Source organism: Entelurus aequoreus, linkage group LG23, assembly GCF_033978785.1.
Source record: "Entelurus aequoreus isolate RoL-2023_Sb linkage group LG23, RoL_Eaeq_v1.1, whole genome shotgun sequence".
NCBI classification, from domain to species: domain Eukaryota; kingdom Metazoa; phylum Chordata; class Actinopteri; order Syngnathiformes; family Syngnathidae; genus Entelurus; species Entelurus aequoreus.
In genome coordinates, this window is record NC_084753.1 from 42,998,888 (window position 1) to 43,013,233 (window position 14,346).

At 42.1% G+C, this 14,346-nt stretch overlaps 1 protein-coding gene across 3 annotated transcripts in view; it reads left to right on the forward strand.

Moving 5' to 3' along the window:
* Window positions 1–14,346, forward strand: part of sptbn5 (spectrin, beta, non-erythrocytic 5) — a 49,467-nt gene that overhangs the window by 11,232 nt on the left and 23,889 nt on the right. For all 3 annotated transcript variants that reach the window (XM_062033759.1, XM_062033760.1, XM_062033761.1), the window contains 22 exons: window positions 6,289–6,422; window positions 6,485–6,705; window positions 6,779–6,917; window positions 6,988–7,122; window positions 7,201–7,289; window positions 8,873–9,026; window positions 9,112–9,315; window positions 9,393–9,599; window positions 9,667–9,802; window positions 9,885–10,021; window positions 10,090–10,299; window positions 10,364–10,516; window positions 10,593–10,723; window positions 11,943–12,200; window positions 12,278–12,353; window positions 12,434–12,645; window positions 12,778–13,021; window positions 13,094–13,233; window positions 13,302–13,401; window positions 13,485–13,820; window positions 13,885–13,974; window positions 14,156–14,292. In XM_062033759.1, coding sequence (XP_061889743.1) covers window positions 6,289–6,422; window positions 6,485–6,705; window positions 6,779–6,917; window positions 6,988–7,122; window positions 7,201–7,289; window positions 8,873–9,026; window positions 9,112–9,315; window positions 9,393–9,599; window positions 9,667–9,802; window positions 9,885–10,021; window positions 10,090–10,299; window positions 10,364–10,516; window positions 10,593–10,723; window positions 11,943–12,200; window positions 12,278–12,353; window positions 12,434–12,645; window positions 12,778–13,021; window positions 13,094–13,233; window positions 13,302–13,401; window positions 13,485–13,820; window positions 13,885–13,974; window positions 14,156–14,292 — 3,643 coding nt within the window. The remainder of the gene's footprint in view (window positions 1–6,288; window positions 6,423–6,484; window positions 6,706–6,778; window positions 6,918–6,987; window positions 7,123–7,200; window positions 7,290–8,872; window positions 9,027–9,111; window positions 9,316–9,392; window positions 9,600–9,666; window positions 9,803–9,884; window positions 10,022–10,089; window positions 10,300–10,363; window positions 10,517–10,592; window positions 10,724–11,942; window positions 12,201–12,277; window positions 12,354–12,433; window positions 12,646–12,777; window positions 13,022–13,093; window positions 13,234–13,301; window positions 13,402–13,484; window positions 13,821–13,884; window positions 13,975–14,155; window positions 14,293–14,346) is intronic.

Below are 14,346 nucleotides of genomic sequence, written 5' to 3' on the forward strand. Positions count from 1 at the left end.
TTGACATAGTTGGGGACTAAGTATGGTTAATAACACGTTCATTACACGTTAATAACTTAAAAACCATAAAACGTTAATAACTTAAAAAACGTTAATAACTTAAAAAACGTTAATAACTTAAAAACCGTAACAGCACAAACGAATGGAACAAGTCTGAGGCTATATTGACATAGTTGGGGACTAAGTATAGATAATAACACGTTCATTACACGTTAATAACTTAAAAACCATAAAACTTTAATAACTTAAAAAACGTTAATAACTTAAAAACCGTTAATAACTTAAAAACCGTTAATAACTTAAAAAACGTTAACTTAAAAACCGTAACAGCACAAACGAATGGAACACGTCCGGGGCTATTTTGACACAGTTGGGGACTAAGTATGGTTAATAACACGTTCATTACACGTTAATAACTTAAAAACCATAAAACGTTAATAACTTAAAAAACGTTAACTTAAAAAACGTTAATAACTTAAAAACCGTAACAGCACAAATGAATGGAACAAGTCCGGGGCTATTTTGACATAGTTGGGGACTAAGTATAGTTAATAACACGTTCATTACACGTTAATAACTTAAAAACCATAAAACGTTAATAACTTAAAAAACATTAATAACTTAAAAACCATAAAACGTTAATAACTTAAAAACCATAAATGTTAATAACTTAAAAACCGTTAATAACTTAAAAACCGTAACAGCACAAACGAATGGAACAAGTCTGGGGCTATTTTGACATAGTTTGGGACTAAGTATGGTTAATAACACGTTCATTACACATTAATAACTTAAAAACCATAAAACGTTAATAACTTAAAAACCGCTAATAACTTAAAAACCGCTAATAACTTCAAAACCGCTAATAACTTCAAAAAAGGTTAATAACTTAAAAAACGTTAATAACTTAAAAAACGTTAATAACTTAAAAACCGTAACAGCACAAATGAATGGAACAAGTCCGGGGCTATTTTGACATAGTTGGGGACTAAGTATGGTTAATAACACGTTCATTACACGTTAATAACTTAAAAACCATAAAACTTTAATAACTTAAAAAACGTTAATAACTTAAAAACCGTTAATAACTTAAAAACCGTTAATAACTTAAAAACCGTTAATAACTTAAAAACCATAAAACATTAATAACTTAAAAAACGTTAATAACTTAAAAAACGTTAATAACTTAAAAACCGTAACAGCACAAACGAATGGAACATGTCCGGGGCTATTTTGACATAGTTGGGGACTAAGTATAGTTAATAACACGTTCATTACACGTTAATAACTTAAAAACCATAAAACGTTAATAACTTAAAAAACATTAATAACTTAAAAACCATAAAACGTTAATAACTTAAAAACCATAAATGTTAATAACTTAAAAACCGTTAATAACTTAAAAACCGTAACAGCACAAACGAATGGAACAAGTCCGGGGCTATTTTGACATAGTTGGGGACTAAGTATGGTTAATAACACGTTCATTACACGTTAATAACTTAAAAACCATAAAACGTTAACTTAAAAACCATAAATGTTAATAACTTAAAAAACGTTAATAACTTAAAAACCGTTAATAGCTTAAAAAACGTTAATAACTTAAAAACCGTAACAGCACAAACGAATGGAACAAGTCTGGGGCTATTTTGACATAGTTTGGGACTAAGTATGGTTAATAACACGTTCATTACACATTAATAACTTAAAAACCATAAAACGTTAATAACTTAAAAAACATTAATAACTTAAAAACCATAAAACGTTAATAACTTAAAAACCATAAATGTTAATAACTTAAAAACCGTTAATAACTTAAAAACCGTAACAGAACAAACGAATGGAACAAGTCCGGGGCTATTTTGACATAGTTGGGGACTAAGTATGGTTAATAACACGTTCATTACACGTTAATAACTTAAAAACCATAAAACTTTAATAACTTAAAAAACGTTAATAACTTAAAAACCGTTAATAACTTAAAAACCGTTAATAACTTAAAAACCGTTAATAACTTAAAAACCATAAAACATTAATAACTTAAAAAACGTTAATAACTTAAAAAACGTTAATAACTTAAAAACCGTAACAGCACAAACGAATGGAACACGTCCGGGGCTATTTTGACATAGTTGGGGACTAAGTATAGTTAATAACACGTTCATTACACGTTAATAACTTAAAAACCATAAAACGTTAATAACTTAAAAAACATTAATAACTTAAAAACCATAAAACGTTAATAACTTAAAAACCATAAATGTTAATAACTTAAAAACCGTTAATAACTTAAAAACCGTAACAGCACAAACGAATGGAACAAGTCCGGGGCTATTTTGACATAGTTGGGGACTAAGTATGGTTAATAACACGTTCATTACACGTTAATAACTTAAAAACCATAAAACGTTAACTTAAAAACCATAAATGTTAATAACTTAAAAAACGTTAATAACTTAAAAACCGTTAATAGCTTAAAAAACGTTAATAACTTAAAAACCGTAACAGCACAAACGAATGGAACAAGTCTGGGGCTATTTTGACATAGTTTGGGACTAAGTATGGTTAATAACACGTTCATTACACATTAATAACTTAAAAACCATAAAACGTTAATAACTTAAAAACCGCTAATAACTTAAAAACCGCTAATAACTTCAAAACCGCTAATAACTTCAAAAAAGGTTAATAACTTAAAAAACGTTAATAACTTAAAAAACGTTAATAACTTAAAAACCGTAACAGCACAAATGAATGGAACAGGTCCGGGGCTATTTTGACATAGTTGGGGACTAAGTATGGTTAATAACACGTTCATTACACGTTAATAACTTAAAAACCATAAAACTTTAATAACTTAAAAAACGTTAATAACTTAAAAACCGTTAATAACTTGAAAACCGTTAATAACTTAAAAACCGTTAATAACTTAAAAAACGTTAATAACTTAAAAACCGTAACAGCACAAACGAATGGAACACGTCCGGGGCTATTTTGACATAGTTGGGGACTAAGTATAGTTAATAACACGTTCATTACATGTTAATAACTTAAAAACCATAAAACGTTAATAACTTAAAAAACATTAATAACTTAAAAACCATAAAACGTTAATAACTTAAAAACCATAAATGTTAATAACTTAAAAACCGTTAATAACTTAAAAACCGTAACAGCACAAACGAATGGAACAAGTCCGGGGCTATTTTGACATAGTTGGGGACTAAGTATGGTTAATAACACGTTCATTACACGTTAATAACTTAAAAACCATAAAACGTTAACTTAAAAACCATAAATGTTAATAACTTAAAAAACGTTAATAACTTAAAAACCGTTAATAGCTTAAAAAACGTTAATAACTTAAAAACCGTAACAGCACAAACGAATGGAACAAGTCTGGGGCTATTTTGACATAGTTTGGGACTAAGTATGGTTAATAACACGTTCATTACACATTAATAACTTAAAAACCATAAAACGTTAATAACTTAAAAACCGCTAATAACTTAAAAACCGCTAATAACTTCAAAACCGCTAATAACTTCAAAAAAGGTTAATAACTTAAAAAACGTTAATAACTTAAAAAACGTTAATAACTTAAAAACCGTAACAGCACAAATGAATGGAACAAGTCCGGGGCTATTTTGACATAGTTGGGGACTAAGTATGGTTAATAACACGTTCATTACACGTTAATAACTTAAAAACCATAAAACTTTAATAACTTAAAAAACGTTAATAACTTAAAAACCGTTAATAACTTGAAAACCGTTAATAACTTAAAAACCGTTAATAACTTAAAAAACGTTAATAACTTAAAAACCGTAACAGCACAAACGAATGGAACACGTCCGGGGCTATTTTGACATAGTTGGGGACTAAGTATAGTTAATAACACGTTCATTACATGTTAATAACTTAAAAACCATAAAACGTTAATAACTTAAAAAACATTAATAACTTAAAAACCATAAAACGTTAATAACTTAAAAACCATAAATGTTAATAACTTAAAAACCGTTAATAACTTAAAAACCGTAACAGCACAAACGAATGGAACAAGTCCGGGGCTATTTTGACATAGTTGGGGACTAAGTATGGTTAATAACACGTTCATTACACGTTAATAACTTAAAAACCATAAAACGTTAACTTAAAAACCATAAATGTTAATAACTTAAAAAACGTTAATAACTTAAAAACCGTTAATAGCTTAAAAAACGTTAATAACTTAAAAACCGTAACAGCACAAACGAATGGAACAAGTCTGGGGCTATTTTGACATAGTTGGGGACTAAGTATGGTCAATAACACGTTCATTACACATTAATAACTTAAAAACCATAAAACGTTAATAACTTAAAAACCGCTAATAACTTAAAAACCGCTAATAACTTAAAAACCGCTAATAACTTCAAAACCGCTAATAACTTCAAAAAAGGTTAATAACTTAAAAAACGTTAATAACTTAAAAAACGTTAATAACTTAAAAACCGTAACAGCACAAATGAATGGAACAAGTCCGGGGCTATTTTGACATAGTTGGGGACTAAGTATGGTTAATAACACGTTCATTACACGTTAATAACTTAAAAACCAAAAAACGTTAACTTAAAAACCGTTAATAACTTAAAAAAAGGTTAATAACTTAAAAAACGTTAATAACTTAAAAACGTTAATAGCTTAAAAACCGTAACAGAACAAACAAATGGAACAAGTCTGAGGTTATTTTGACATAGTTGGGGACTAAATATAGATAATAACACGTTCATTACACGTTAATAACTTAAAAACCATAAAACTTTAATAACTTAAAAAACGTTAATAACTTAAAAACCGTTAATAACTTAAAAAACGTTAATAACTTAAAAAACGTTAATAACTTAAAAACCGTAACAGCACAAACGAATGGAACAAGTCCGGGGCTATTTTGACATAGTTGGGGACTAAGTATGGTTAATAACACGTTCATTACACGTTAATAACTTAAAAACCATAAAACGTTAATAACTTAAAAACCGCTAATAACTTAAAAAAGGTTAATAACTTAAAAAAAACGTTAATAACTTAAAAACCGTAACAGCACAAACGAATGGAACAAGTCCGGGGCTATTTTGACATAGTTGGGGACTAAGTATGGTTAATAACACGTTCATTACACGTTAATAACTTAAAAACCATAAAACGTTAATAACTTAAAAAAACGTTAATAACTTAAAAACCGTAACAGCACAAACAAATGGAACAAGTATGGGGCTATTTTGACATAGTTGGGGACTAAGTATGGTTAATAACACTTTCATTACACATTAATAACTTAAAAACCATAAAACGTTAATAACTTAAAAACTGCTAATAACTTCAAAACCGTTAATAACTTAAAAACCGTAACAGCACAAACGAATGGAACAAGTCCGGGGCTATTTTGACATAGTTAGGGACTAAGTATGGTTAATAACACGTTCATTACACGTTAATAACTTAAAAACCATAAAACGTTAATAACTTAAAAACCGTTAATAACTTAAAAACCGTAACAGCACAAACGAATGGAACACGTCCGGGGCTATTTTGACATAATTGGGGGACTAAGTATAGATAATAACACGTTCATTACACGTTAATAACTTAAAAACCATAAATGTTAATAACTTAAAAACCGTTAATAACTTAAAAACCGTTAATAACTTAAAAACCGTTAATAACTTAAAAACCGTAACAGCACAAACGAATGGAACAAGTCCGGGGCTATTTTGACATAGTTGTGGACTAAGTATGGTTAATAACACGTTCATTACACGTTAATAACTTAAAAACCATAAAACGTTTACTTAAAAACCATTAATAACTTAAAAAAAGGTTAATAACTTAAAAAACGTTAATAACTTAAAAAACGTTAACTTAAAAACCGTAGCAGAACAAACGAATGGAACAAGTCCGGGGCTATTTTGACATAGTTGGGGACTAAGTATGGTTAATAACACGTTCATTACACGTTCATAACTTAAAAACCATAAAACGTTAATAACTTAAAAACCGTAACAGCACAAACGAATGGGACACGTTTTGGGGGGTTTTGACAAGATAGGTGGGCCAATTTCACTTGAAGCATTTATAAACACGCACCACTTAGAAATGGTTTTGTGTACCGACCCAAGACCTGAATCTTCGCACTCCTCTTGGACTCTCGATCACTTGAGCAAAAATGCGTGCTTGTGAAGTCTTCCACATGATTCGAAATTGATGAGTCCTCATAACTTTCCGGCCGCCTGATGCTTTGTGAAGGTAAAACCCTCAGCGACATCGAGAGAGCTTGGAGTCTTTTGGAGAAAGCGGAGCACGAGCGAGAACAAGCCCTGCAGGAGGCGCTGCGGCGCCTGGAGAACTTGGAGCAACTGGCCCAAAAGTTTGAGAGAAAGGTAAGCGAGGACATCAAAATCCGAGACTGAGGACGAGGTTCAAGCGGGCTGCTTTGCTGTAGGCCGCTCTGAGGGAGGGTTATCTGGAGGACACGCTGCGTCTGATCCGCAGGCAGGACTTCAGAGGTCTGAGCACCCTGGAAGAGGCCCAGGCGGCCAGGAGGCGTCTGGAGGCCCTCGCCACCGACGCCCAGGCCAGGGAGCCTCGGTTCTCCGCCCTCAAAGACATGGCAGACACCATCAGGAGGGAAAAGTACCACAGCAAGGAGCGCATCGTCAGGAGGTACAGGCGCCCCCCACCCCAGCCGGTTGATAATTGGAACCGGCGCAGTGGCAAGTCCGTGTATGTTTTGCAGAGAGGAGAACATCAACGGGCGCTGGCGGGAGCTGCTGCTGCAGCTGCAGGAGCAGAGGGAGCTGCTGGGGAACGTGGCCTCCACCCTCAGCATCCTGAGAGACGTCACTGTCGTCTCCCAGGCGCTGAAAGACCTCCACGTGTGTGCACGAGACTCACCCGCGCACACCTTTTAGCTGGCGTATGACGTCCACCCTCCGTGTTTTGCAGGCCAGAGCCACCTCCTCGGAGCTGGGCAAACAGCTGACGGAGGTGGAGGCGCTCCTCCGGCAGCACCACCTCCTGCAAGCTCAAGTCTCCGCGCACGGCGACACAATCGGCGCCATCAGCGGCGCCGCGCTCAAAGTACCTCCTTCTTGGTCTACGGGGTCCGGGGGGCTGGTTGGGGGTTCTGGTCAGAAACTCACTGCTTGCTTCTTTCAGGGAAACACCAGAGGTGATCAGCAGATTCAGAGCCGAGTGAGAGCGCTGGAAACGCAATATAAATCTTTGATGGCGCACAGCAGCAGCAGGTGCTTCTCATCCTTCACAAGCTACTTTGGAATTGACTTACAGTAACAACTTGTCTTCCTCTACTTCCTGTTGGGCTTGGTCTGCTTCCTGTGCGTGCTGGTGTTCTTCCTGTTTGGCTACTTCCTGTGTATACTGGCCTACTTCCTGTTTGACCTGGTTTACTTCCTTTTTCGCTTGGTCTACTTCCTGTGCGGGGTATTTTACTTCCTGTGTGCACTGGCTTGCGTCTTGTTTGGCTTTGTGGACTTTGTGTGCGTTCTACTTCTTCTTTGGCTTTTTGTCTTCCTGTATCTGCTGGTCTACTTCCTGTGTGTGCTGGCCTACTTCTTGTGTGTGCTGACCTACTTCCTGTTTGTCTTGGGCTACTTCCTGTTTGCCTCGGGCTACTTCCTGTGCTGGACATTCTACTTCTTGTGTGTGCTGACCTACTTCCTGTTTGACCTGATTTACTTCCTTTTTCACTTGGTCTACTTCCTGTGCGGGGTATTTTACTTCCTGTGTGCACTGGCTTGCGTCTTGTTTGGCTTTGTGGACTTTGTGTGCGTTCTACTTCTTCTTTGGCTTTTTGTCTTCCTGTATCTGCTGGTCTACTTCCTGTTTGACCTGGTTTACTTCCTTTTTCGCTTGGTCTACTTCCTGTGCGGGGTATTTTACTTCCTGTGTGCACTGGCTTGCGTCTTGTTTGGCTTTGTGGACTTTGTGTGCGTACTACTTCTTCTTTGGCTTTTTGTCTTCCTGTATCTGCTGGTCTACTTCCTGTATCTGCTGGTCTACTTCCTGTGTGTGCTGGCCTACTTCTTGTGTGTGCTGACCTACTTCCTGTTTGCCTCGGGCTACTTCCTGTGCCGGACATTCTACTTCTTGTGTGTGCTGACCTACTTCCTGTTTGGCCTGATTTACTTCCTTTTTCACTTGTTCTACTTCCTGTGCGGGGTATTTTACTTCCTGTTTGGCCTGGTTTACTTCCTTTTTTCGCTCGTTCTACTTCCTGTGCGGGGTATTTTGCTTCCTGTGTGCACTGGCCTATTTCTTATTTGGCTTTGTCAACTTTCTGTGCGTACTACCTCTTGTTTGGCTTTCGCTTGTTCTACTTCCTGTGCGGGGTATTTTACTTCCTGTTTTGCCTGGTTCACCACCGGTTTGGTTTGTTCTACTTCCTGTGCTGGGTATTCTACTTTTTGTGTGTGCTGGCCTACTTTTTGTTTGGCTTTTGTCTACTTTCTGTGTATACTATTTCTTGTTTGGCTTTGTGGACTTCCTGTGTTTGCTTGTCTACTTCCTGTGTGTGCTGGTCTTTTTCCTGTTTGGCTTGGTCTACTTTCTGTGCGTATTACTTCTTGTTTGGCCTTGTTGACTTCCTGTATTTGCTGGTCTACTTCCTGTCTTTTCTGGCCTACTTCCTGTTTGACTTGGCTCCCTTCCTGTTTGGCTTGCATTACTTCCTGTGTGGGGTATTCTACGTCCTCTGTGTGCTGGCCTACTTCTTGTTTGGCTTTGTCAACTTCCTGTATTTTCTGGCCTACTTCCTGTGTACCTTGGTCTACTCTCTGTGCGTACTACTTCCTGCACGGGGCTTATTCAGGAGGATCCTGCTGGAGGCTCAGCGCAGACTCTTTGAATTCTTCCATGACTGTGAGGACCTGGAGGCGTGGCTTTACGATCGCTGGCTGCAGCTGCAGGCTGCGACGTTGGGACGAGACCTGAACCACGTGCAGCTGGCCCAGCACAAGCACAAGGTGCACGGGCAGGCACCCACACAATGAATGAGCTAGTACCTTGAAGGCTGTGGCTTCTTGATTGTTGAGTGTCTCCGAACCGCAGGCGCTGGAGGCGGAGCTTCAAGCTCAGGAGTTTGTGTATCAGCGTCTTCTGAGTCGAGGTCATGACATTTCCACCAAGCAGAGTCCAGCAAACCTGCGTACCATCCACAAGTGGATCAGAACCTTGAAGAAACTCTGGACTCACCTGAGTGCTGAGACCAGTTCACATCGTCAGAGACTGCAGGCGGCAGCCGCCATCAAACAGGTGAGCAGCACACGCACACGTCAACATTTAGATGAAACCAGCAGGTGGACCGTCCGTGCTTCTGTTTGTGGGTCCAGTACTTTGCAGACGTGGACGAGGCTAACTCTTGGCTGAGCGACAAAAAGCCGCTTTTGACCAGTGAGGATTACGGGAAGGATGAGTCTAGCTCGGCGGCACTGCTACAGCGCCACCTGCGCTTGGACAAAGAAATGGCGGCCTACACAGTAGAAATCAAGAGGCTGTCGGAGCAGGCGAGGAACACGGCGCAGCTGACTGAGTTTACCGTGAGTTCTGTTTGGGATCTATCACTATGGCAGACTACACACGTCAGATGATTTGATGTCTGTGCAGGTGCAGCCCCAGCCTGGTCACGTGATCCAATACAGCGACTCATCTGATGATGAAGATAGTCCAGAAGTGATCAAAAGTGGAAGGGGTTCTGCGAACGAGGGAACCAAGGCTAAGGTTCGCTTTAGATACAGCCGAGGTACCTCATCTTAACACACAAGATCCACAAGTTCATCATAACTAGCCTGGTTCTAATTGTTCTTTGGGACTTGGTCTTCTAGGTCAGTTTCCCTTGGACCGCAATGAAACAGTCAGCATCATCAGCACCAACCCGGATGACGACAGAGTTTTGGTCAGAGATGCTAGAGGACACCAGCAGCTCGTCCCCAAGACATACCTGGCGGAGCTTCCAGTGCTGGTCAGTTAGACCCACATAAGATGTTCATCAGAACTTTGTGGGTGTACCTAACATCCTTCTTTCATTAGGCTCCTCCCATCTCACCCGCATCGACCAATGGCGCCGCAGACAAACAGAACAAGAAGCTAAGCCGTCCCAGGCACAGTCGCTCCATGCGCCGCGGCACAGCTGAGATCCAAACAACATGGCTGCCAGACCCTCAGTACCAGAGAGATACTGTGGAACAGACGCAGGCTCGGCTGGACCAGGACTTTAAGACTCTGTGCGGCTTGATCCAGGTGAGCGAGGCAGTGGAGGAAATTGTCTAACAAGGGCTTATTTTGCTTCCATCTGTGCTTTCAGTCCAAGTTAAAGGTTCTGGAGGAGGTGTTGCTCCTGCATCGCTTCTCCAACAGCTGCCAGGAGTTTGAGTCATGGATGGAGGACAAGGAGAACGTCCTCAACACCTTCCACATGCAGGCTGACCACATGGATGTTTTGCAGGCCAAATACGAGGTCAGCATGTGAGCTCCCCTTTCATAGCACGCACACATCAACGATCAAGACAATAACAATGACAAGAACCTTTCAGAACTTTGTGACGGAGCTGATGAGTGGGCGTGGCCAGCTGGATGACATCAGCAAAATGGCACAGCAACTGGTCAAAAGCCGGCACAGCAAACACAGAGAGGTCCAGACCCGCCATGCCAGCATTTCTAGCAGGTACCACTGGAAGGCGCTAGTCTAGTGAAATAGACTAGACTGGAAGAGGGCTACCTCATGGTCTCCATTTAAGGTCTAGATTTAGGGTGTAGACTCAAGGACTGGACTGAAGAGCCATATTATGCTGGAGGACGGCTAGACTACAAGACTAGATTAGACTGGAGTGAGGCTAGAGGACTGAACCAGAATAGAGAAGATCTAGACTCGTGTACTAGACTAGACTAGACTGGAAAAAGGCTAGACTGGTGGACTAAACTAGACTGGAAGAGGGCCCGATTGAGGGAAACTGGACAGAAAAACGAGACTGGAAGAGGGCAAATAGACTAATCACCTACACTGGAATGGAAGGAGACTAGCTTTTGGAATAGACTAGACTAGAAGAGCACTAGACTAGTGGACGAGACTAGACTAGAGGGTGACCAGATTTGGCGAGCACAGTAGACTATTGGATGTCTAGACTGGAGGGAGGCTAGACAAGACGGAAGGAGGGCAACACTGGTGTTATCAACTAGACTGGAGGAGGACTAGACTGGCAGACTAGACTAGACTGGATGGAAGCTGGACTAGACTTGAGGAAGACAAGACTGGGTGACAACTAGTCTAGTGAACCAGATTAGTGGTCCCCTACCACCAGTCCGTGACACATTTGTTATGACTTTGTGACATGATACAATGAACATTAAAGAACATATCAAATATAAATGTGACAGATTGTAGCCAAAGACTGATTTCCATCTACAGTCCCCAGCAGGTTGATGGTAGGGGATCTCATTGCAAAGAAACCAGGGCTCCCACTAATTCAGCCGGTGCCTGAAAATAATGCCTGCGTTAAGCCGGTCCGCAAAAAAGGTTGGGAACCCCTGAACTAGACTAAACTTGAGGAAGTCTAGACTGGAGGAAAGCTAAACTGAAGAAGGACTAGACTAATGGATTGGAGGAGGACGAGACAGGTGGATGAGACAGAGGTGGGACTAGACCGGTGGACTATACTAAACTGGAGGAAAACTCTACTGGTGGACTAGACTCGACTTGTGGAGTACACTACATTAAATAGTGGAGTGGACTAGACTGAAGGGGGAAAAACTGGTGGGGTAGATTAAATTGGAGTAGGATTAGACTAGACTGGAGGAGGACTAGACTGGTAGACTAGACTAAACTTGAGGACAAGAGCACGGGTGTACTTTGCCAGCGTATAGCATGAGCATGCATGTGACCTCAGGTGGGACAGGATCCAGCATCGAAAGGACGAGAAGGCGCGTGAGCTGCTGAGCACGGCCGATGTGCGCTCCTTCCTGCAGAGCTGCCAGGAAGCCCGGATGCAGCTGCAGGCTCAGTTGGAACAGCTGGATAACGTGCACGTGCACGTGGGCGGTGGCATGTTCACGCTGCTGACCGACCAGCAAAACCAGGCTGACGTGGTCCGAGACATCAGGATGCTGGAGGGCAAGATTGCCTACCTGAGGGGCGTGGCCAAGATGTAGGGGTCACATGGTTCTGAGGATTCTTGATAGTGGGCTTGCCATGTGGTGTTTACTTCCACTTCCTGTATGACAGGAAGCAAGACTGCAGTCCAGCAGAGAGTGCGGCCATTATGGAAGAGGTGCGAGGTCTGGAGATACTTTTGAAGCAGGTGAGTTGTTCTCATTCCTGAGAAGAACCAGAGATGACGTGACCCACAGGGGAACTTTCTGATGTTCTGCTCTTCTTCAGCTGAAGAGTCGGGCTGCTGATCATCAGCGCCTCCTGGATGAGGCCCAACGGCTGCACAGCTTCCAGCAGGAGGCCAAGGAGCTGCAGCGCTGGGTGACCGCCATCCAGGACCGCCTGCTCCAGGAAGAGGTGGCGACTGACGTGGGCTCAGCAGTCGCCCTGCTGGAGGAGCACAAGGAGATCTTGCTGGAAATGGAGGAGCACAAGAGGAAGTACGATGTGGTCATCTTGGTTTGGGGTTCTGGACTTGCTCCTTATGACACTACATAGGCAATAAAATTGATGAGTCATGTAATTACGGCAACACTGACGGACACGGTGACTTCCTGTTGGACATGTTTCAGACTGAAGGAGTTGGAGACTTTAAGCGAGTCTCTACATCGGTCAGACAGAAAATCTGCCAGAGTCAACGTCCGACAAGTCATTGACGAGCTGAAAGCTGATTGGTCCGAGCTGAAGCACCTGTGGACCAATAGGAAGCAGCGTTTGGACCAGCAAGTGGACCTACAAAGACTGAACCAGGAGGGAGACCGGATTGAGGCGGCGCTGTCTGGACACCAAACCCGACTCGGGGTCAAAGATGTTGGGGTGAGGACTTGTTGGGTGTGTTTTGTCCATCATCAAAGTGAACGCTAACCATGTGGACTGTGGTGGGTCAAGGACTCGGTGGACGCAGTGGATAGTCTGATGGCTCGGCAGGAGGAGCTGGAAGGTCTCCTAAAGGCTTTGGACCAGCGCGTGGAGCAGTTCTCCAAGCGCAGCCAGGAGCTCATTAGCCAGGAACATTACGCTGCTATTCAGTAAGTGCACTAGCACACAGATCACAGTGCACTTGTGTGACGTGTGTGTGTGTGTTTGTGTATGTCAGTATCCAGCAGAGGAACAGAAACATCCAGAAGAACAACAGGAAGTTGAAGGAGAGCATCAGTGAGAGGCGAAGTCGGCTGCTGGCCTCCAAAAAATATCAGGTCATGGCACCACCTTTCTCCATCATTGACTTGCGCACCAAGGCCACCTTCGCAAAATGACGCATGTTCGATTCCTCCCGCAGGAGTTCCACAGGGACGCAGACGAGTTGTTGTTGTGGATGGAGGAGAAGCTCAAGGTGGCCGAGGACGAATCGTACCGTGAGCCCGCCAACATCCTGTCCAAGCTCAAGAGACATGAGGCGGCCGAGCGCGAGATGCAGGCCCACCAGGTGTGGCTGGAGAGACTGGTGCAGCTGGGGCGCGACATGCCCGCAGATGAGCGAGATAACAGCGCGAGCATCGGCAGGAAGTCCACTCAACTCAGCAGCCGCTGGAAGCGTCTCCAGGACAAGATGGCCGACCGCGGCGCCAGGCTGAGGCAGGCGGGCCAACAGGAGCAGCTGATGGAGCTTCTGAAGGTGCCTGGCCAGTAAGACAACACAACATGTCAGACCTTTGAATGACACAACCGCGTGTGTGCAGGACGCCAAGGTAAAGATCGAGTCTATTCAGTGGATGCTCACCAACGCCGCCAAAGGGCACGATCTCCGCTCCAGCCGACAGCTGCTCAAGGTGAGGTGATGCCGAGGCACTGTTAGAGGAATCACTAGCTTTGGCCTTGGCTCTGATTGAAGATTGAAGGCGTTGCAATGTGTATGGACAAAAGCATGAGAAGACGGGCAACCACTCTAGAGACTGCTTTGACCTTTGGTTAGCTCGGTTCATTCTCTCACGGCCATGTTTGTGTGTGAAGGAGCATCAACAGCTGGAGCAGGATGCCAAGGAGCTGGCGGAGAAGATCAACGCCATTGTGGGCAGAGCCCAACATCTGGCGTCCAACCACTTTGACTCGTACCGCATCCTGCAGGAGACTGACACCTACCTGAGCCTGTCCGTGTCAATCAGAACCGCATGACATCACTACCAGCACTGTTACAAGAACTG